At 33.7% G+C, this 23,018-nt stretch overlaps 2 protein-coding genes across 2 annotated transcripts; both read right to left on the bottom strand.

The window, feature by feature from the left end:
- Nucleotides 1-890: 890 nt before the first annotated feature.
- Nucleotides 891-18,850, bottom strand: LOC114334307 (NADH dehydrogenase [ubiquinone] iron-sulfur protein 3, mitochondrial). The gene is made up of 2 exons (XM_028284346.2): nt 18,432-18,850; nt 891-1,374 (listed from the first exon to the last, which is right to left on the bottom strand). The coding sequence occupies exons 1-2, from the start codon at nt 18,788-18,790 to the stop codon at nt 960-962; spliced, it is 774 nt and encodes a 257-aa protein (XP_028140147.1). The 5' UTR covers nt 18,791-18,850; the 3' UTR covers nt 891-959.
- Nucleotides 18,851-19,150: 300 nt separating this feature from the next.
- On the bottom strand, nt 19,151-22,765 carry LOC114326877 (uncharacterized). Its single transcript, XM_050649513.1, has 2 exons — nt 21,749-22,765; nt 19,151-20,101 (listed from the first exon to the last, which is right to left on the bottom strand). The coding sequence occupies exons 1-2, from the start codon at nt 22,763-22,765 to the stop codon at nt 19,151-19,153; spliced, it is 1,968 nt and encodes a 655-aa protein (XP_050505470.1).
- Between the last annotated feature and the right edge of the window lie 253 nt (nt 22,766-23,018).

Here is a 23,018-nt window from a genome sequence, read left to right as displayed (position 1 = left end):
ACGGCGCAATTTGAACTTTGAAATATAGGGTAAGTAGAACCTAAATCCAAATTTTCAAGCAAATCCGTCTTGCCCCTGAAAATTACACGCCAAACCGGTCACTTACTGGGCTATAGTTGCTGCTTCTATTCCCAGATATGGTTTAGATTTGAAGATGTAATACTGCTTCTAAATATACATAATAATGTTGTCTTGTCCAGCTAGAAATTTACTGTGTCCTATTTCTTAGTCTTCTTCTTTTCATGGGCGTAACCAGGGGGGTTTAACCCCCCCCCATTGGGATGTACTTTGAGCTCTATACGCTTAACACCATAGCCCTCAGAGACCTTCCAGTAGTTGTAACCCCCCCCTAGGATCATCCTGGTTACGCCTATGCTTCTTTTCCCCCACCTTTTCCCTTTTCAGGGGTCGCTATTCCTTATTCTTATTCGCCACTTAAGGGGGTAGGCACAAAATCTTGGTCCAATGCTCTTTAAATGCATTAATTTTTTCCGAATCCTGAGAAAACTAATAATTATTTTTGAAACATTTAAACGCAAAATGAGAGATTACATAATTATAGAGGGCCGAAAGTCCCTTAGAATAAACAAAAAGATTTTATAGGACAAAATATTGTTAATTAAAAATTACACTAAATTTTTTTTCATCTCTTATTAAAATAAACATAGAAGTTTTCAAAGACTTTCGGCCCTCGGTAATAATGTAATCCTTCATTGTGCGTTTAAATTTTTCAAAAATACTTATTGGTTTTCTCAGGATTCGAAAAAATGAATGCATTTAAATAGCATTGGACCAAGATCTTGCCCCTACCCCCTCAATTCTGTTTATCATCCTATTCTTTAGTAAAAATGTCCCATTCCTTAGTGAAATATGTAAATAAATCAATCAAAAAATAAACAAGGCTTATATTTTATATGTCTATTATGAAATATACAGATAATTAATTAAATACAATTTTTTTATTTCTTATCCTTAGATATATCAACTTCTTCTGAAGCGGGATTTGCATTTCTAAAATTAGGGAATTGTTCCCAAGGTGCACTCAGCTCAAACTTTCTAAACTCTTGAGCTAATTCCAAGGGTTCAACAACGACTCGTTTCTTTTCATCATCGTACCTCACTTCTACATATCCACTGAGAGGGAAGTCTTTCCTGAAGGGATGCCCTTCGAATCCATAATCGGTCAAGATTCTTCTTAAATCTGGATGATTTGAGAAGAAGACACCGTACATGTCCCAGATTTCTCTTTCATACCAATTGGCAGCTTTGTAAATGTCATTACAGGACTCAACTGGGGTTAACTCGTCTGTGTAAGTTTTCACTCGAATCCTTGAATTGAATCTGAGGGACAGGATGTTGTATATAATTTCAAATCTGAAAAAAGTAAAAAATGCTTTATAAAATCTGAACTAAATCTAAATCTTTTGTAATAGCAATGGAGTTTAACAATTGTTTAAGTAACAATCCTCAAAAGAGATAACATTAATAAACACAATAAAGTCAGTTATATTGCTAATGGGAAGTATATGGGCACAGAGAGAAAGGCTGTAATGTAGAGTGTGTAGAGGATCTTCTAAGTGTTCACTTCTCAGGCTTGATGCAATTGAATAGTGGTACTAATCACCAAGCAGACTTTAGCCTAACCAGAAATAATTGGCTGACCTCTGATGTGATCATTGGCCCTCACAAGGTCAGATGGGCTACTGAAACTTTTGAATCATACAATACTGGCTACTCTAAGGACAGAAAATAATTATGTGTCCCCTGATTTCAAATATTTAGATCTGGAATACATTTCCAAACAAAAAAAAAAAGCAGATTACACCATGGCAAAATCAAGCAGGCCTATAAGCCTGCCTTCATTCATGTTGAAAACCATGGAAAAAGTCTTGAATGAATATATGTATTAAGAAAAAAAATGAATACCCATTGAACCAGAGCTAATGGGAAATCAGGTGAAGCTGCCCAATCTGATGTCAGAACTTGAAAGGAGTTTATACCAGAAGTCGCCCCTATTGCATTTTTAGACACAGAAGGTGCATTTGATAATACATACAGTCGAAAAAATGAAAGATTACCAACGTACGATCACATCAATCACATATTTTGTATTTGCTGTATTTTCCATAAATAGCAAAACGAGAGAGAGATTATTAATAATCTGAATAATATGTGATTGATATGATCGTTCACGGGTAATATTTCATTTTCTGACTGTTCATTGAGTCAATGCATAGTGCACTGGTGTAGAAGAAAACACAGCATACAATTGGATTTTTCAGATGCTTCAGAGCAGAATAATATCCGCAGATATATATGAAGGTGCATTAAATCAGAAGGCAACTATGGGGTGCCTTCAAAGGGGTGTTCCGTCACCAAACTATTTAATATAGTTGTTGATGACACCTATTATGGTCTTAGCAGCAAGGAATTTGAGTACAGTGTTTGACAGACCCCATTATAATAGTTACTAGGGTAAAATTTTCCAGTACCTACTGTTGCAGATCAGATATGATATGCCCTTCATTATACAGTATGGTGCAAATGAAAGGAATAAATTCGTTATTTCGTAAACCGGTGGCTTTAAAGAAAAATCCCGAAATAGGTCGATTTTTATTTTTAAATTATGATATTTTGGCATGTATGTGATACTAGTGACGTCATCCATCTAGGCGTGATGACGTAATCGATGATTTTTTAAATGTGAATAGGGGTTGTGTGCTAGCTCATTTGAAAGGTCATTTAATTCTCTATTCAGTAATATAAACATTTACATAATTATTTGTACAGCGTGTCCAAAAAATTTTTTTAATTAAATCATTTGACAAAAAAAAGAAGAATGTATGTAATTTTTTAATTTAAAATGCATTTTACTGTTGCCCGAAAACAGAAAAAAATGTTTATTTCACAAATGGACATTGCTTTTCGATTAAATTCAATTTTCAAGCCAGCTCGTGCCATCCACCTGCCTCTTGGAAATTTGAACATTTAATTTAAGCGAAAAACAATGTTTATTTGTGATATAAATATTTTTTTTTTCTAATTGCTGACAGCAGTATAATGTATTTTGAATTAAATAAATTACATACATTCTTCTTTTTTGGCAAATAATTTAATTTAAAATATTTTTGAAGTTATACTGCTTTAGACTCGATTGAGATTGAGGGTGAATTTATATTGATCTGCGCGCATGCGCACACCGACAGTTTGGTATTATCTGTCAATAATTGTTCAATATGGAGGTTATCGGTAAACAAAAATGTTGTATAATATATTAGTTTTTATTGTTGTGAGGACAGAAATAAAATCAAATTTATAATGATAGTGACTTTTTAAATAGTTTTGAAAAGCCACAGGTACGTAATTCTAAATGCTTCAGTTGTATTCCAATAAAAAATTATCTTCATACCTATTTGGAAAATGTAAAAAAAATAATGTACTTACCTAGTACTTGCAATGCTATACCCCTAGTAGGCAATGCTTTAATTTACATAATCTGATTACGAACAAACTTTCTACAAATTTTCATCTAATGTATCGTTTTCTTACTCTATATATTGTTGTATTTTAATTCGACAAAAATCAAACTAATAAAAATTCATATAAACAAAATGTCAAAAAGTTGTTCAGTTTGTGTATATTCCCACATGACGTATACGCGAAGGTGGTGCAGTTTGAAATCACTTCGACTCTCGTACGGCGGGATACACGGGAAGTAGGTTCAAGCCCAATGCAAGTTATATCATTTTTTTATTTGTTTTATAGATTTTATGATTGTAAGTATATTATTATATAATTTTTTTCAGAAAATACGTATTTAATTAAAATTTTTGGTAACAATTATTGTTCAGAAATCATTTGTGGCATTTTTCAATGTGTTTGTGTGTGTTTTATTCTTTTATTTTTTTAATTTTTGGTATTGTTTTAATAAAAATTTTTGGAAAGTAGTAGAGAAACTGTTTAAAGTATATTGATTTCGTTGAAATCATATAATAGAAGTATAACTTCTTACGTGCATACAAAGTACACACACACTATTTTTTTAACACCCTGTATAAATAATTATGTAAATGTTGATATTACTGAATAGAGGATCAAAAAGAACCTTTCAAATGAGCTAGCACACGACCCCTATTCTCATTAAAAAAAATCATCGATTACATCATCACGCCCAGATAGATGATGTAACTAGTATGACATAATATGTCAAAATATCATAATTAAAAAATAAAAATCGACCTATTTTGGGATTTTTTCTTAAAGTCGCTGGCTTACGAAATAACGAATTTATTCCTTTCATTTGCACCATACTGTATATTATTATATTATATCGTCGCCTTAGTACTATAAGTTGATAACTCCAAAATTGACGTTTTTGAGATAACTAGTTCACAAGATGTATTTTACTTGCCTCCATATTGTGTAAAATCTTGATAACTCGCTCCAAACGGGTTAAGTATTTATTTACGATTGACAAAAGTTGATAAAACTCAAATGCCTCTAATATTCAGTATGTACTAAAACTCAAGATAAGTTATCAAGTTACTTTTTAATCGAAATAATTGTGAATACGACATACACTGAATGCTACAACTAGCTGACTCTAGTTATCTAGTTGTAGCACGTGTTTTTTTGAAACTATTGAGCTTACCACATAATTGCTATCAGTTTATTCGGTTCATGTTAATGCAAAAATTCGAGAATTGTTAGCAGATCTGGCAACCCCCATGGCAGAGGGCTAATTTTCACCAAAATAATGCTTAAAATATTAGTTTTGTTAAAAAGTTCACTTGGACGCAACTTGGCACAACATGCAACAGTACCAAATGTTAAGTTATGGTAGTGCTAAAAGTTGACAACTTTAATTTTTCATATTATTTTCCATATTGGAAAACAAATTTGCATCGTATTCCTAAATAGATCAGTAGCCAAAAAGTCAAGGAACAGCTTTTAGAGCTGCATAGTGAATTCCGTATTTACCAACATCATGGTAACAGCACAAATATCTTTAAAATCTTTAAACCCGTTTATCTCAGAACTACTAATTTCAAGTTATCAAGATATAGTATTAAGGCGACAATATTATATCTGTACTGATAAGTAAAGAGGTCTTAAGTCAAAAATATAGATTTTGACCAAGTTTTTTAGTATGTTTAGTAGACAGACAATACTGGATCACTGATAGTGTGTTACATTTAGGATAAACAAAGGATGCAAATCTAAACTTCTACATGATCATAAAAAATTCCATGCTCACGTACAAATCTTATAGAACCGTGCATGTGTCTGACATAATATAATGACTGTAGTCAGCAGAGGCTGAATATTGAATGGTGGATACATAGTAAATTTGATCAAGTTTGTATAGAGTTTGAATGCTGTTCAAATTTAGTACATTCAAAAAAGATATGATCAAGATTAAAAAGTTTTCGGCAATGTTTGCAATTATCGTCTACAATCACATTTATCTTAAATAAATGACTTGGATAGCATACATGTCCAAAGCGTGGTCCATTGATGGTGGTTATATTTATATTTACATGTAGCTTTAAAATTCAAACCAAGTAGTTTGTGAAATAACTGGTTGTAAAGTGGTGTATAGTTGTATAACAAAAAACATAAAAACTGTAAACCCTTAGGTATTAGGTTTGTATATGTTACAGTTCAAGTTGATTATCCAGTTGGAGTTGACTTTTACTAGTTCGAGTCAACTCTAACGGCTGGTTTCAGTAAAATTTGATTATAAATATAAAATGAAGATTTATATTAAACATTTTCTAGTAAAAGTAGACTCCAACTAGGAAAAGTATACTCTTCCCAATGCCATTTAGTAAAAGTTGATTCTGATTCACACAAACAGCCGATTCTAGAAATTAAATGTTACTGAATATGTTCAAATTAGTCTGGGCTTTATCGTCGCCCCAGTTAGGTAAATTACTCCAATTCGAATTTTTGGCACAAACTTACTCAAAAAGAGGTCCTTATAACAAATCTACTGGGTGCTAGGCAGTATGTTGATCGATAAATTGTTTAACCAATTTTTTTTAGACAAATTCACAAAAAAAATTTTTTCACTTCGAATAATTTTTTTTTTAGATCATTTGGGTTATTCTGAGCAAAAAAAGGTATTTTGTGATTTTTCTCTAAAATTGATTGTTGTTGAGTTATACGCGATTTAAAATTTGAAAAATGCGAAAATGGCCATTTTCAAGGCTTAATAACTAGGTTAAAATCCATTATTATGAAAGTCAGAAAGTGACCAAATCAAAGTTTATTACAAGATCCAGCAGACCCCTCTACAAGATCCAGCAGAAATTTTTGACACTATTTTATTACTAAGCTGTTATCTTTAATTATTAACAATGAGCGCTAAGTGCGTATTAGGCGGCCGTCAATGGTGAGTGCTAAAGAGATGCACCATTACGGCCGTCCAATGGTGAATCTCACTCGCACTCACATTGACGGCCGCCTCAATACACGCTTAGCGCTCATTGTTGATAATTAAAAATAATATCTTATTAATGAAATAATGACAAAAATTTCTTCAGGATCTTATAAAGCTAGCTTTAATCTTTGATTTTTTTTAGTTTCTGACTTTCATAATATATAATATCGTATGGCATTTTCGCCTTTCGGACAGTTCCGGCGCCAATTACATCTTTAACCCTGTTTCAAGTAACTAGAGTCGATGTACACTAGCCTAGGGGGACCGACGGCTTAAAGTGCTTTCCGAGGCACGGTGAGACGGCTCGTGTCCTTATTGTAAATGAAAATGGTTTGTCTTTGGCAGGGCTCGAACCCACGTGCACTGACTTTCACAATAATTATCTTTAACCGAGTTATTAAACCTTGAAAATGGTTATTTTAGCGTTTTTCAAATTTTAAGTCGCTAATAACTCGACAACAGTCAATTTTAGAAAAAAAGGCCCAAAGGATCTAAAAAAAAATTGTACGAAGTGAAAAAATTATTTTTGCGAATTTGTTTAAAATCATTGTTTATCGCCAAACGTCACTAAAATCATTCATTATTGTACTCATTTGCTCTCATTTTCGGCAGTAAAGTAACACTTTGTTGTATTGAAAGAAGAATGTTACTTTACCTGCCGCGATTAGTAACCCGTTCTCAGTAGTTACTGAGAGTTTCTCAACTCTCAGTATCCCTATCCAACAGTATCTGCAGACTATGGTCCGAATCAGTCATTAATACTGTGTCGTCTGCATACCGGATTTTATTTACTCTCTGACCTTTTATCCTGATTCCTTCTGAAGAGTGCGATAAAGAGTTCGCAAATATTACCTCAGAGTAGACGTTAAAAGTATGGGTGATAGCACACAACCCTGTCTAACACCTCGTATTTCAATTGGCCTTGACGTATTACCATTGGTCTTTATGATTGCTGTCTGATTCCAATAAATAGCCTCTATAATTTTAGAATCTCTTTTGTCGACTCCGATGTCGTTCAATCTTTCTATCAAGGTCTTGTGCTTCACCCTATCGAACGCTTTCTCAAAATCTATGAAACAGATAAAAAGGTCTGCTTGCTGATCTTTGTATCTTTGTGCCAGAGTTTGAAGACAGAATATTGCTTCTCGTGTCCCCATACCTTTCCTGAAGCCAAATTGTTCTTGACCAGTGACCTCATCACATTTTTTATAATATATTCTGTTCTGTATGATACGCAAGAAAAGCTTCAGAATGTTATTTAATAGACTTATAAGGCGGAAGTCCTGGCATAATCTGGTGTTCTTCTTTTTAGGCAGTGGTATGAAGACTGATTCAAGCCATATTTTAGGGATAGTCCCTGTATTGTAAACATTATTAAATAGTCCAAGAAGAAGGTCTAAGTTTTCCTCGTTGATTAACTTCCATAGCTCAGCTGGTATTTCATCTTTTCCTACAGATTTGTTGTTTTTTAGTTGACGTTTAGCATATTCCAGTTCGGACTTCAGTATTGGAAGACCTTCGTCGTTTTCGGTATTTAATGTAGGAGGTTCTCTGATATCATAGAAGAGTTTATTTATTTATTTATTTATTTATTTATTTATTAACGGGGTACCACCCAATTTAATATATATGTTACAGTTCAAGTTGATTCTCAGTTAGAGTCGACTCCAACTAGTTGGAGTCAACTCCAACTGAAACGAGCAGTAAAAGTTGATTTTAAAAATTTAAATCAACTTGTACTAGTTGGAGTTGACTCTTCCTGGATCGATTCAGGAAATGTTGATTATACGAGAATCTTAAGTGCATTTTTGATCATTTTGATGAGTGTGCGTTTCTTTGTCTTGACCGTTTTAACTACTTATTAGTAGAGCTGTAACGTTATCCCCGTTAGGTTAATTATTCTGATTCGATTTTTTGCACAAACTTACTCAAAGAAATACATTCGTATAACAATCCTTATAACAAATACACAGGGTGTCACGCGGTACCGCGGTCGAAAAATTGTTTAACCAATTTTTGTTAAATTCACAAAAATAATTTTTATCTACTTTATCTCATATTATGTAAGTAAAGGTTTTATTGTGTGAAAATTGTAAATATAGATAGCAGTACATGAAGGGCTTAAAGTGTGTCTGAAGTAACAATGTATTTTAAATGGCTTCTAATTTTTCGCACTGTTTTTTAGCACACTTTCATATAATTAAACATCCTTAACTTTCGCCTTCGGGAGGAAATCAGACTCGCCCTTGCAACGGCAACTGATATGCTCACAAAACAGCGACCACGGAAGCAAAGATGGATGACAGAGGAAATATTGGATTTAATAGATAAAAGAAGAAAATTCAAACAGCACAAAGCAATGTACAAAGCATTAAATATAACCATTAACCAAAAAATAAAAATTGCAAAAGAAAAATGGATATCAGAACAATGTGAAGAAATCGAAAACTTATATAAACAAACATGATGACTTCCATCTGTATAAGAAACTCAGGAATTATTCACAGGCACGACATATTCACAAGGACTAAATAATCTAATCAACGCACAAGGCAAACTGATTTCAAGCCCTGAAGAACAAATAAACATGTGGGAAGACTAACGACTAACGACTAAAGTCCAATACTGAAGTCCGAACTGGAATATGCTCTACGTCAACTAAAAAACAACAAATCTGTAGGAAAAGATAAAAAACCAGCTGAGCTGTTGAAGTTAATCAACGAGAAAACTTAGACCTTCTTCTTGGACTATTTAATAATGTTTACAATACAGGGACTATCCCTAAAATATGGCTTGAATCAGTCTTCATACCACTACCTAAAAAGAAGAATGCCAAATTATGCCAGGATTTCCGCCTTATAAGTCTATTAAATAACATTCTAAAGCTTTTCTTGCGTATCATACAGAACAGAATATACAGTAGAGTATCGGTTATCCGCCCTTCATTTATCCGCCGTTCCGTTTTATCCGCCGCTCCATTTAAGTAATAATTTTTTTTCAAATTTATATAACTTTGAAAATATTAAAGAATGAGTAAAATTTTTTAAGATGAGATAAAATAAGCCGAGCATTCCGAGCAACAAGAAGAAAGAGCTGTCGATATTATGATGCTACAAGATGGCGAGTATTGGCAGCAACAAAACGAGATACATCAGCATGTCAGATGAAAATCGCTAGTTTTTTTCGTTCATCCTAAATCATTATATCTACAATGTCCAATGTCAGTCAAAATTAAACTGATTCTCTTCTTCTTCTTCTTGTGCCACTCCTATCGGAGACTGGAAATCATCAAGGGCTCAACTTGTGTTTCATTTAACGCTCCCTATTATCCGCCATTTTTGCTTATTCACCCTTCCGTCGGCCTATTTATGGCGGATAACCGAGATTCTACTGTATTATAAAAAATGTGATGAGGTCACCGGTCAAGAACAATTTGGCTTCAGGAAAGGTATGGGGACACGAGAAGCAATATTATGTCTTCAAACTCTGGCACAAAGATAAGCAAGCAGACCTTTTTATCTGTTTCATAGATTTTGAAAAAGCGTTCGATAGGGTGACGCACAAGACCTTGATAGAAAGATTGAACAACATCGGAGTCGACAAAAAAGATTATAAAATTATAGAGGATATTTACTGGAATCAGGCAGCAATCGTAAAGACCAATGGTAATACGTCAAGGCCAATTGAAATACAACGAGGTGTTAGACAGGGTTGTGTGCTATCACCCATACTTTTAACGTTTACTCTTAGGTAATATTTGCGAACTCTTTATCGCACTCTTCAGAAGGAATCAGGATAAACGGTCAGAGAGTAAATAACATCCGCTATGCAGATGACACAGTATTAATGACTGATTCGGACCATAGTCTGCAGATACTGTTGGATAGGGATACTGAGAGTTGTGAAAAAATGGGGATGAAGATCAATACTGCGAAAACCAAAGTTATAAAAATATCAAGGAACAAAAATTTACCTCTTCCAATAAATATGTGAAACACCAACAGCTGGAATACGTAAGCCAGTACAAATATCTTGGTTGCTGGTTCAACAATCAACTTGATTAGAAACAAGAAGTCAAGAGCGAAAATACAGGTAGCCCGACAGGGGTTTATCAAAATGAAAAGCTTATTTTGTAACAGTAGCATTAATATCAGCCTTAGATGTCGTTTTCTGCATTGCTATGTGTGGTCAATACTTTTGTATGGAACGGAGGCCTGGACACAACACAATACTGATGAACAAGTTGGACGCCTTTGAACTCTGGCTTTATAGAAGTGACTTGAAAATACCTTGGACAACCCACACCACCAACGAATATGTTCTGAGGAGAATAGGTACAGGTAGGGAACTGCTAAAAATCATTAAAGTCAGAAAAGTTAGCTACCTGGGACACATAATGAGAAACGAAAAGTACCGCCTCACGCAACTGACCATCCAGGGTAAGATTGAAGGAAAACGGGGTCCCGGTAGGCGCCAGATTTCATGGGATAGAAATATCAGAGACTGGACCGGCCTTGATTAGCAGTGTAGTCGCTAACCTCCACTAAAGGAGAAAGCACCACAAGAAGAAGAACTTTCGCCTTGTTATGGTGATGACATGTGAGCAATAAATTACAAAAAAAGTGTTTTTGTGGTTTGACAGAAGTTTGAATTTTTAAATGTCAAAATGGTGAAATGGTGCATCTCACTCGCACTCACATTGATAGCTGCGTCAATACGCTCCTAGCGCTTATTGTTAATAATTAAAAATAACCGCTTAGTAATAAAATAATAACAAAAATTTCTTCAGTATCTTGTAGGGGGTCGTTAAAATTTTATTTGGTGACTTTCAGACTTTCTCGTGACTTTCGGTGACTTTCTCGTCACTTTCGGTGACTAATATAATTTTTAACTGAGTTATTAAGCCTTGAAAATGGTCATTTTCGTATTTTGAAATAAATATAACAATAAACAAGTATGAACAATAAATTTTACAGAAAAATCACAAAAGACCTCTTTTGACCTTGCTCCGAATGACCCAAATGATGTAAAGAAAATTGTCCTAAATGAATTTTTTTGTGAGTTTGTTTAAAAAAGTTGTTTAAACAATTTTTCGACCACAGTACCATCTGACATCCTGTGGATTCGTTATAAGGACCCCTTTTTGAGTAAGTTTGTGCAAAAAAATCGAACTGGAATAATTTACCTATCGGAGGCGACGATACAGCCTAGAATATAAATATCACAATTTGAACATAATTATTTCCAGTAACATTTAATTTCTAGAATGATGACGTCATCTACGTTTTTTTTAATGAGAATAGGGGTCATGTGATAGCTCATTTGAAAGGTAATTCAATTTTCTATTCAGTAATATAAACATTAACATTATTATTTGTACAGGGTGTCCAAAAAATATTTTTTTTGAATTAAAATTTTTGACAAAAAGAAGAATGTGTGTAATTTATTTAACTCATAATACATTTTACTCCTATCAGAAAACAGGAAATAATGTGTATTTGACAAATAAAAATATTGTTTTTTGCTTAAATTCAGTATTAAAGCAGCCACCCACCTTCCTCTTGACAGTTTGAACATTTAATTTAAGCGAAAAGCAAAATTATTTTTCAAATAAACATTTTATTCTGTTTTATAAGAGCAGTAAAATGTATTTTGAACTAAATAAAGTACTTGCATTCTTCTTTTTATGTTAGTAAATTTAATCAAAAAAATAAAAAAATTTGGGCACCCTGTATAAAAAAATTATGTTATTAGTTATATTATTGAATAGAGAATTGAATTACCTTTCAGATGAGCTATCACAAGACCCCTATTCCCATTTAAAAAAATCATCGATGACGTCATCACGCCCAGATGGGTGACGTCACTACCATGGTATATATGCCAAAAAGTCGTAATTTAAAAATAAAAATTGACCTGTTTCGGGATTTCTTTCTAAAATCGTCCATTCTCGAGAAAATGAATTTATTCCAACCTTTACGTGCTCACTGTATATTATGAAAGTCAGAAACTAAAAAAAATCAAAGATTAAAGCTACCTCTATAAGATCCTGAAGAAATTTTTGTCATTATTTCATTAATAAAATATTATTTCTAATTATCAACAATGAGCGCTAAGCGCGTATTGAGGCGGCCGTCAATGTGAGTGCGAGTGAGATTCACCATTGAACGGCCCAAATGGTGCATCTCTTTAGCACTCACCATTGACGGTCGCCTAATACGCACTTAGTGCTCATTGTTAATAATTAAAGATAAAGCTTAGTAATAAAATAGTGACAAAAATTTCTGCTGGATCTTGTACAGGGGGCTATAAACTTTGATTTGGTCACTTTCTGACTTTCATAATAATGGATTTTAACCGAGTTATTAAGCCTTGAAAATGGTTATTTTTGCATTTTTCAAATTTTAAATCGCGTATAACTCGACAACAATCGATTTTAGAGAAAAATCACAAAATACCTTTTTTTGCTCAGAATAACTCAAATGATCTAAAAAAAATTGTTCGAAGTGAAAAAATTATTTTTGTGAATTTGTCTAAAAAAAATTGTTTAAACAATTTATCGATCAAGGTACTGCCTGGCACCCAGTAGATTTGTTATAAGGACCTCTTTTTGAGTAAGTTTGTGCAAAAAATTCGAATCGGAGTAATTTCACTAACGGGGACGACGATACAGCCTAGACTAATTTGAACATATTCAGTAACATTAATTTAATTTTTAGAATCGGCTGTTTGTGTGAATCAGAATCAACTTTTACTAAATGGCATTGGGAAGAGTATACTTTTCCTAGTTGGAGTCTACTTTTACTAGTAAATGTTTACTGAAACTTTTACTGAAACCAGCCGTTAGAGTCGACTCCAACTAGTTGGAGTCAACTCCAACTGGATAATCAACTTGAACTGTAACATATACACAAAATATTATAATTATCTAGTGATACAATAAATATAAAGATATAGTAAATATGTATGACAAAAATTGGCGAGGTAGCTATATAGAAAAAACAAATATTAAAATAATACAAAGTAAATAACAAATATAAATCACATAAGATTACAAATTTTTTTTTAAACACTGTCTACAAACATTTTCCGAAGCGCACAGCAACAAATCCAGGTCTATTCTATTTCCATTTAGAATGATTCTACTCAGCGGAGAATGCCTACCAAAGTTGCAGCGATGAAATTTAATTGCAAAATTTTGGGATGTTCTAGTAACTCTAGAGGGAACATTAAAGTCAATTAGAGACAGTAAATCATTGCAATTAATTTTTGAATTCAGTATTTTATGAAGAAACAAAACATCAGCATACATCCGTCTGGAAGATAGCCTAGGAAGGTTTAATTTATTTCTAATTTCTGAGTAGGAATGGTCACTTAAAGGTTTGTGTAATTTAAAACTCAAGTACCTAATGAATTTATTTTGGACTTTTTCAAGCTTGGCTATATGGACCTCATAAGTGGGTGACCAAACAACTGAGCAATACTCAAGAACAGATCTAACTAGGGAAATGTAAATCAGTCTGATGGAACTAATGTTATGCAAACATCTAGAAGTTCTAATAATGAAGCCTAACATTTTAAATGCCTGGTTATTCACATAATCAAAATGAGCGCAAAAATTTAGTTTGGAATCTAATTGAACACCTAGATCTCTTACAGTTGATACAGCCTTCAGTGGTTCTTCAGCTAATTTGTAATTATAAAAGAGGTTGTTAATTCTTCTACAGAAACTAATAAAGTGACATTTTCCAACATTAATGCTCATTTGGTTCCAATTGCACCATGCCATAATTTTGTTAATATCATCTTGAAGTTTTTCACAATCTAAGACGGATTCGATAATTCTATAGATTTTTAAATCATCAGCAAATAGCAGAAATTTAGAGTTAATTTGAGATTTAATGTCATTAACAAATATATTAAAAAGGAAAGGCCCTAAGTGGCTTCCTTGTGGAACACCAGATGTTACGGAAATTTCACTAGATTGAAAGTGTTTAATTTTGACAAGTTGTATTCTGCTAGTTAGGTAACTACATAACCAGTTATACAGATTGCCCGTAAATCCAATAGCTTTAAGCTTGTTACACAACAATTTATGATTCACAGTGTCAAAAGCTTTGGAGAAATCTGTATAAATAGCATCCACCTGTAGTCTCCGTTCCAAAGCATCAGATATGTATTGCGTGAAAAGTAAAAGATTTGTAGAAGTTGATCTACCTGAAAGAAAACCATGTTGCTCTTCAATTAGTACATTGCATAAAGGTGTTTTAATAGAGTCGCATATTATACTCTCTAGAATTTTAGGAATAGAAGAAAGAATGCTTATTGGTCTGTAGTTAGCTATATTACTCCTGTCACCTGATTTATGAATAGGAACAATAAAACTAGATTTCCACAAACTTGGACAAATACCTGAATCAAGTGAATGAGAAAACAGAAAATATAAGGGACGGGTTAAAGTACATCTACAATTTTTTAATAGTATGGGTGGAATTCCATCAGGTCCAGAGCCTTTAAAAATGTCTAAATTGGCTAATTTTTCAAATATGATTTCAATAGATACATTACAAGAATTCAGACTCACTGTTTTTTCATATTCTAAGGTCAATTCAATTAAATCATCATTTACTCTGTAAATATTTTGAAAGCATTGCGCAAAATTATTAACAATATCCGCACCATTATTAAGCACTGTGTTTCCAAGAAACATAGTGTTTGGTAGACCATTACTTTTGCGTCTGCTGTTAACAAACTTCCAAAAGTGCTTTACGTTTTAACTAATTCTAGATTCAGTTTGACTTATATAAATATCATGACATGACCTGCTTAATTCTTTGCATGTGGTTCTCAAGGAAGAGAAAAGTAGATAATCGTCCCAAGAATTTTTTTTGTTTATATATCTTATGAGCAATTTTTCTCCTAAATATTAATGATTTTAGGTCATTAGTCATCCAACGAGGAAATTTGGGATTTTTTAATCTTACACGTGGTATTGAACAATGGATGCCAAACTGCAATATGGAGTAGAACAGTTCCGTGGCCTCGTTAATATCACTGCAAATACCTAAAACATTCTCCCAGGAGATACTAGCAAGATACATATTAAGAGCAACATAGTCTCCTCTCCTAAAATTGAAGGCAAAACTATCATATTGAAGCTCAGGCATATTATCTTTAATAGCTAAAGAAATAGATAACGCAGGATGATAACGATCACAAGGCAATAAATAATCATTAGCAATTTCAACTGTTACATTTTCATTATCATTAGCAAAAACCAGGTCAAGTAAAACTCCGTTGCAATTTGTGATGTGATTAAGCTGAAATAGGTTATAAAATGCAAAAGTATCAACTAAAGTATCAGTAGCAGTGTTACTATTATTACTAAAGACACCTCTTTTATCATGGTACCATTCGCTATTTGGCAGATTGTAGTCTCCTGTTAGAATGAACTTGTGTTCAGGAAAATTGTTACAGACAGATTATATACTGATACAATGATTCTCATAGGATATTAAGGCTGAATTAGGAGGAAGATAAACTGTACCAAATATATAACATTCATTCAGAGTGCAAACTTCAACAAACAGTTCCTCCAAGTGAACATGTGGTAACAGAATAGACCTCGATGAGTAACATTTTTTAACTGCAATAAGGACACCCCCTCCAATTACTTTATCACTAGTTAATGGAGAGCGGTCCTTTCGATATATATTAAAATCTAAAAGTCCCAATTCGTCATTACTGATACCATCACACAACCACGACTCAGTAAATATAAGCACATCATAGTCAGTTGTAGCAGCACTTTCTTCAAGAGCAGTAAGCTTGGTTCTAATTCCTCTAACATTCTGATAATACACTGTTAGTTCAGCAGACACAATGTGGGAGGTACCCCTGGAATTCAGTTTTTTTTCTGAATTACTATTTTTGGAACGCCACGAATGTACCTAATGGTAAGATTTTCTTCACCTTTTGAAACCCTATCTGCCAAATTAGTACGAAGTTCACTTAGGTACTTTCTCTGTAGATAGGTAGAATCGGAGCTAATCTTAATATTGGATGCAGCAAGTTTATTTTTATTTTTTAAAATTGACAGTGCTACATTCTTATTTTCCAGGACTACTTTAAGCGGACGTAACATATTATTCTTGACATTACCAAGTCTAATGACTTTTTTAACTTGAATGTTGGGGTTAATCACGCTTAAAGTGTGTTTAACTTTATTCATATCTTCTTCAATTCTTGCTGGTGCTGTGCTAGAGTTGGTTTCATGAAGGTTATAAATAATAATATTATTCTCACGAAATTTACGTTCTTCAACTTCCTGGATGATGGTATCAAGATCTGTGGCTTTATTATCTCTAGGCAGCTCTAGTGAGCTAAGTTTATCAATAAGTTGTTCCACCTTTTGTTCAAGAGAACTTATTTGTTTCTTCATCATAGGAATCATTTTAATTCCATCCTCACAGGATTCGCAAAAAAGTTTAAGGACTCTTCTACCCTTCAACTCCAACACCCTGATTTCTGATGCAGTCAGATTGGCACATTGATGATGAATATTTTGACTGCAACCATCACAAACCCAATATTCACCACCACTGACATCCAACAAACATTTTGTGCATGACATATTTAAAAGTTTAGATCAAGCACTGGCCTATCTTCAAAATATATTATTTGTAGAAGTACTGATAACTTTTTATGAAGAGTACTTAAGTTTTTGTTGAACTCAATTAGGAGAATATGTGCTTCTAATTGCAAATAAATGCAATTTCTGGAACATTCACTAATAAAAATGAAAGATAACTTACAGATTAATAGGGTCTGAACTTTTACGTATTTTTTGATACAAAACGACACATTAAACACTAATAAATATCACTTAAATTGTACATCATTAACAGAGCAGAAAAATATGTGCTTTTGCCAGTAAGTATCACATTGGATTCCTTTATATAGTCTTCCCACATGTTTATTTGTTCTTCAGGGCTTGAAATCAGTTTGCCTTCTGCATTGATTAGATTATTTGGTCCTTGTGAGTATGTCGTGCCTGTGAATTCCTTGAGTTTCTTATACAGATGGAAGTCATCATGTTTTTTATATAAGTTTTCGATTTATTCACATTGTTCTGTTATCCATTTTTCTTTTGCAATTTTTATTTTTTGTTTAATGGTTCTATTTAATACTTTGTGCATTGCTTTGTGCTGTTTGCATTTTCTTCTTTCATCCATTAAATCCAATATTTCCTCTGTCATCCATCTTTGCTCCGTGGTCGCTGTTTTGTGAGCATTTCAGTTGCCGTTGCAAGGGCGTGTCTGATTTCCTCCCGAAGGTGAAAGGATGTTTAATTATATGAAAGTGCGCTACAAAACAGTGCGAAAAAGTAAAACCCATTTAAAATACATTGTTACTTCAGACACACTTTAAACCCTTCATGTATCTATATTTACAATTTTCACACAATAAAACCTTACTTTACATAATATGAAATATTTCTACTATTGAGTAGATAAAAATTATTTTTGTGAATTTGATTAACAAAAATTGGTTAAACAATTTTTTGACCGCAGTACCGCGTGACACCCTGTGTATTTGTTATACGGATGTATTTCTTTGAGTAAGTTTGTGCAAAGAATCGAATCAGAATAATTTACCTAACGGGGGCGATGTTACAGACTGTACTAATAAGTAGTTGAAACGGTCAAAACAAAGAAACTCACACTCATCAAAAATGCACTTGAGATTCTCGTGTAATCAACATTTACTGAATCGATCCAGGAAGAGTCAACTCCAACTAGTAAAAGTTGATTTAAATTTTTAAAATCAACTTTTACTGCTCGTTTCAGTTGGAGTTGACTCCAACTAGTTGGAGTCAATTCTAATTGAGAATCAACTTGAACTGTAACATATACATTACTTATATCAGTATGGATATTATAATCAGGATTGTAGCTTGAATCAATGGACTAGTGACCAGTCTTACCTATATGGCCTAGATGGTACATCCATACCAGCAATATCAGCCAAGTTTGAGAATTGGGAATTGTGGTGATCTTTCAAAAACTGCAGCACTGGTAAAATTCCCTCAGGCACAATCAAAACTTCTAACTCATCTCCAGCGGTTATTTGTACCCTCTCCACATATTTCGGCAGACATTCAGCTACATATTTACCAAAATCGGTGAGTGATGATCTTGCTACTAAATTGGGTTTTCTTACTGTGGGCCTAGTTTCTGTCTTGCTGTCAACTTCGGTTGATAGAGTTCGGCTGGCATGTTGTACTAGAGATGTTTGCAAAGGCTTATTGCGAGCCAATTGGGATAAAAGTGGCCTTAAATACATTTTAAGACGATTATTATTGTTACCTAACACTTTATCCAATATGTCAAATAAATTACTTAACCTACAATATTTTCCTTCTTCTTCTCTTCATTTGAATGGCCTTAGCTACTAGGGCTATCCGGCCAGGATCCGTGAATATAGACTTGAATATTCAAGAGCCGTACCTGAGGTACATCTGGGCTTAAGCTCATAGCTCCTGAATCTGAAATAATTAAGAGCTAAAAAAAAAACTTTGTAATTGTTTATAAGTTCCATAACTAAAGTTCTACTATTAATGGTCTAGTACTACCACGCAAAACCGCACTAAGCACAAAGCACATGCATTGCAAGCAAGCATAAAGTCTAAAGTTTTTAAGCAAGCTACACACGAGTCATTGTTGATGTTAAAAACTTTTGCACTGCGATTAATGTCTTTGAGTTTAAATTTTTAAACAACACATCAGTTAATGTCGGATCACGTTCTAGTTCCCTTCTAAGCAACTGGGACTCTCTTTGGAACCTAGTACATTCCAATAAAACATGTTGTAAAGTTCCTACACTGCCACATAAACACTGGTTTGAATTCACTACCTTCAATCTAAATAAATGTACAGGAACACTACAATGTCCACTTCTCATACGACACATTTGTGTGATTATACCTCTCCCCAGGTTGGGAAATTTTGTAAACCATGCCTTTTTATATGGAACTGTAACTTGTGAGCAATAAGTAATTCCTTTTGCCTGTCCTATTTGTTGGAAACGATTTTCCCAACCAATCCATAGATTTTCTTTATATTTAATTTGAAAATCTTTAAAGGGGGCCTTTGGTTCTTCACTAATAGGCAGCTTTATTCCAAGATTCGCAAGATGGTCAGCTCTATCATTCCCAATAATTCCAGTGTGACTTGGAATCCATGCAAATTTAATTTCTCTTTGTTGTTCATCAAATTCACATAGTTTTTGTTTTAGTTGGAGAGTTTGTGAGTCTATTGCCGCCTTGTAGCTTGGTCTTGTGATTTTTTCTAGAGCACTTTTAGAATCACTACAGATGAGGCACTTTGTAAAATTATTCTGTTGGATTAACTCTAATGCTTTTTTAATGGCAAATACTTCTGCTGAGCAAATTGAATTAGCGGATGGTAATCTTGCTGTTAACTGTGTTCTCTCGGTAAGGTATATCCCAATACCTACATTACCTTGTTTATCTTTGGATCCATCTGTGAAAATAAGTTTATATTCTGACCAGTTATTGAGGTACCATTCCATAAACTTGGTTTGGTTATTTGCCTCTTTGCCCATATTGACAGTTTCATAAGCCATAGGAGAAATCTGAATATTAAGTGGAAAGGAGTGACAAGGAAATAAGGAGCTATGTGCTACCTCATGAATTTCATGTAAAGTATTCTGGAAAGCAGCCAGTATTGGTGGGAAATATTTTCTTCTCCAAAAACTAAAGTAACCCAGAAAAACATTGTGAAATTGCTCAATTGAGGCATATATTGGGTTGTCATAGGCTACTACTTTTAAAATGAATTTAGAAGCTAGCCATATTCTTCTAAGATCTAACGGTGTTTCTCCACACTCTGACAAAATTATATGAACTGGAGAAGACCTCATAAATCCCCCTACCACTCTAAGAGCTCTATACTGCACCTTATCCAATTTTGCAAGTAGAGAACGTGCACAACCTCCCAGAAAAATAGATCCATAGTCAAGATGTGATCTAATGTATGCATTATATAGAGTGAGTAAAGTTGCAGGATGTGCTCCCCACCAAGTTCGACACAAACAACGAATAATATTGACTCCACTGGAAGCCCTCAATGCCATCTTTTCAATTTGACTTCTCCAAGAAAGGGAACTATCTAGAATAACTCCCAAATGAGAAACTTCTTGTTTCCAATCTAAACGTGTGTTATTTACTGATATTAGTGAATTCGGAATATTATTCCTATTTCTATCAAAAAAAATTGCTTGACTTTTGCTAGATGACAGACACATTCCCATATCATGAAGTTTATTAGAAATACTTTCTACTGCACCATTTAATTTTTCCACAACATCCACCCAGCTGTTACCGGAGCAATAGAGGGCAACATCGTCTGCATACTGAGTAATTAGAACATCCTCTGGCACACAAAATGAGATTATATTGATGACAATATTAAATAGTACTGGACTCAAAGGGGAACCCTGAGGAAGGCCCACATTGGTAGTTCTTGGTCCTAGCAGATTTAAGGAAATGGGATCACGAACAGACACCAAACGATTAGTCAATAAATGTTTAACCAATTCAATAAGGAACAATGGCAAATTGAGATCTCCCAAAGCGTCCAATAATTGGATGATTGACACTTTATCATATGCAGAAGAAATGTCTAACATAACAGCAGCGGCTGGTTTCCTTTTTGAGATATTCATTGAGATTTCATTGACCAGATGAATTAAGTTTTCAGACACCCCTCTACCTTTACGAAAGCCAGTCTGGAAAGGCGATAGGATCATAAAATGTTCTACATACCAATCTAACCTTATTTTTATCATGTTCTCTAAAAGTTTACTAACACACGATGATAAAACGATTGGTCTCCAGCCCGAAAGACAATTTATATTTTTATTGGGTTTGGGAATTAAACACACTGTTTGTGATTTCCATTGAGTGGGAATATGCATTCCCTCCTTTAAACATAAATTGAAAAATTTTAACAGGAACTTGATTGCTGACTCTGGAAGATGTTGCAACATAGAAAATGTTATACCATCCTGGCCCGGCACAGTATCCTTTCGTTCAACCAAAACCAATGAAAGTTCGTTTAAAGTGAAGAGTTCACACTCGATAGTATTAGATTTCACTGGGTGAGACGCAATGTCCTCAAATACAGGTGGAGTCAATGAACAAAGCATTTCCTCCCCTAACGATGAATTACTAGGAGTTCTAACTGAGGCTTTAGTGAAAGCCTTATGGAAACTTCTCACTTTTCTCCACATTACTGATATTGGAGTATCAGGTGAAATTGTGGAACAAAACACAACAAATGATTTTTTCTTTTTGGATTTAAGTTCCTTATTTTTACAATGTGCCCTAATTTTTTTAAAATTAATGAAGTTTTCTAAAGAAGGTACCTGTTTGAACTTCTTGACTGCCTCCCTCTTTGATTTAATTAAAACTGAACACTCTTCATCCCACCAAGGTAATTGTGGTTTATGGAATCTAACACGCTTTTTCTTAGGGATGAACCTGTTTGCTGCGTCTAATATTAGGTTTTGAAAATCTGTGTAAGACTCATTAGGGATGTTGTTAATGTTAGACTCAATATATTGGTTGAATTGTTCCCAATTGGCTTTTTTCACATTAAAGATACTGCGATCTTGAAGAGGGTCATTTCCTTGGGGACTATTTCTATCCTGCCCGTAACACACTACAAAAGGAAAGTGATCACTTGCTCCTATCTCTGGAAAAACTTCCCAGAGGCAGTCCACAGCCAAACCTGGAGATGCTATAGCTACGTCAGGGACACTGTTTGAGTCAGGCGGTGAGATTCTTGTCGCCTCACCTGTATTGAGAAAACACAAGTTATCCTCCTCCAAAAGATCTGCAAGACGATTGCCGTTCGGATTGTTAGATGATGAACCCCATAAAGAATGTTGGCAATTCAAGTCACCTATGAAGAAAAACGGTTTATCACACATTTGAACCAATTCTCTAAAGATCTCCTTACGAAAACGAACATCTGGTGTCTTATACGATCCTATAATAAAAAATTTTTCAAATTTGATAATGATAGCCTGCCATTTTTCAGGCAAGTGAATATGTGAAATGTCTATCCTATCAGCTGCCAGAGACTGATGAATAAGTACAGCTATTCCACCCCATCCATCAATCCTATCATCCCTATAGCAGTAAAAATTGGGAATATGCAAGTGCTGTGAAAATTTCAGATGTGTTTCATTTAGAAGAACGATATTAACATCATATTCGTTAAGAAACACCATTAGATCTTGCTTATTGTTAAAGAAACCATTAATATTCCAATGCAAAATATTAAATATCATAACTATATATATATATAATTTGTTACTATTATTATTTTTTCTTTTTAATATAAAAAATAATATATTATATTATCTGTAAGAAATAAATGAAAATTCAGTCAACACTACTTTTACTAAAATTAGATGTATTATGTGACTCATCAAAACCTGCAAAATCCATATTATTATCAGAGGTTAAATCAACGTTTTTTGA

Source organism: Diabrotica virgifera, chromosome 4 (assembly GCF_917563875.1).
Source record: "Diabrotica virgifera virgifera chromosome 4, PGI_DIABVI_V3a".
Classification (NCBI taxonomy): Eukaryota; Metazoa; Arthropoda; class Insecta; order Coleoptera; family Chrysomelidae; genus Diabrotica; species Diabrotica virgifera.
The sequence above is the reverse complement of the archived record's forward strand: the minus strand, read 5'-3'. Positions and strand labels throughout refer to the sequence as shown.

What these genes read in the sequence shown, in the direction of transcription:
- LOC114326877 (XM_050649513.1), bottom strand. Translation starts at nt 22,765, where the DNA reads ATGGTGTTTCTTAACGAATATGATGTTAATATCGTTCTTCTAAATGAA. An exon ending in TATCAGTAATGTGGAGAAAA is followed by an intron (nt 20,102 to 21,748) that starts GTGAGAAGTTTC and finishes CTTAATATTCAG; the next exon opens with ATTTCTCCTATGGCTTATGA.
- LOC114334307 (XM_028284346.2), bottom strand. Translation starts at nt 18,790, where the DNA reads ATGTATTTAAGGCCACTTTTATCCCAATTGGCTCGCAATAAGCCTTTG. An exon ending in GTACCATCTAGGCCATATAG is followed by an intron (nt 1,375 to 18,431) that starts GTAAGACTGGTC and finishes TACTTTTTTCAG; the next exon opens with ATTTGAAATTATATACAACA.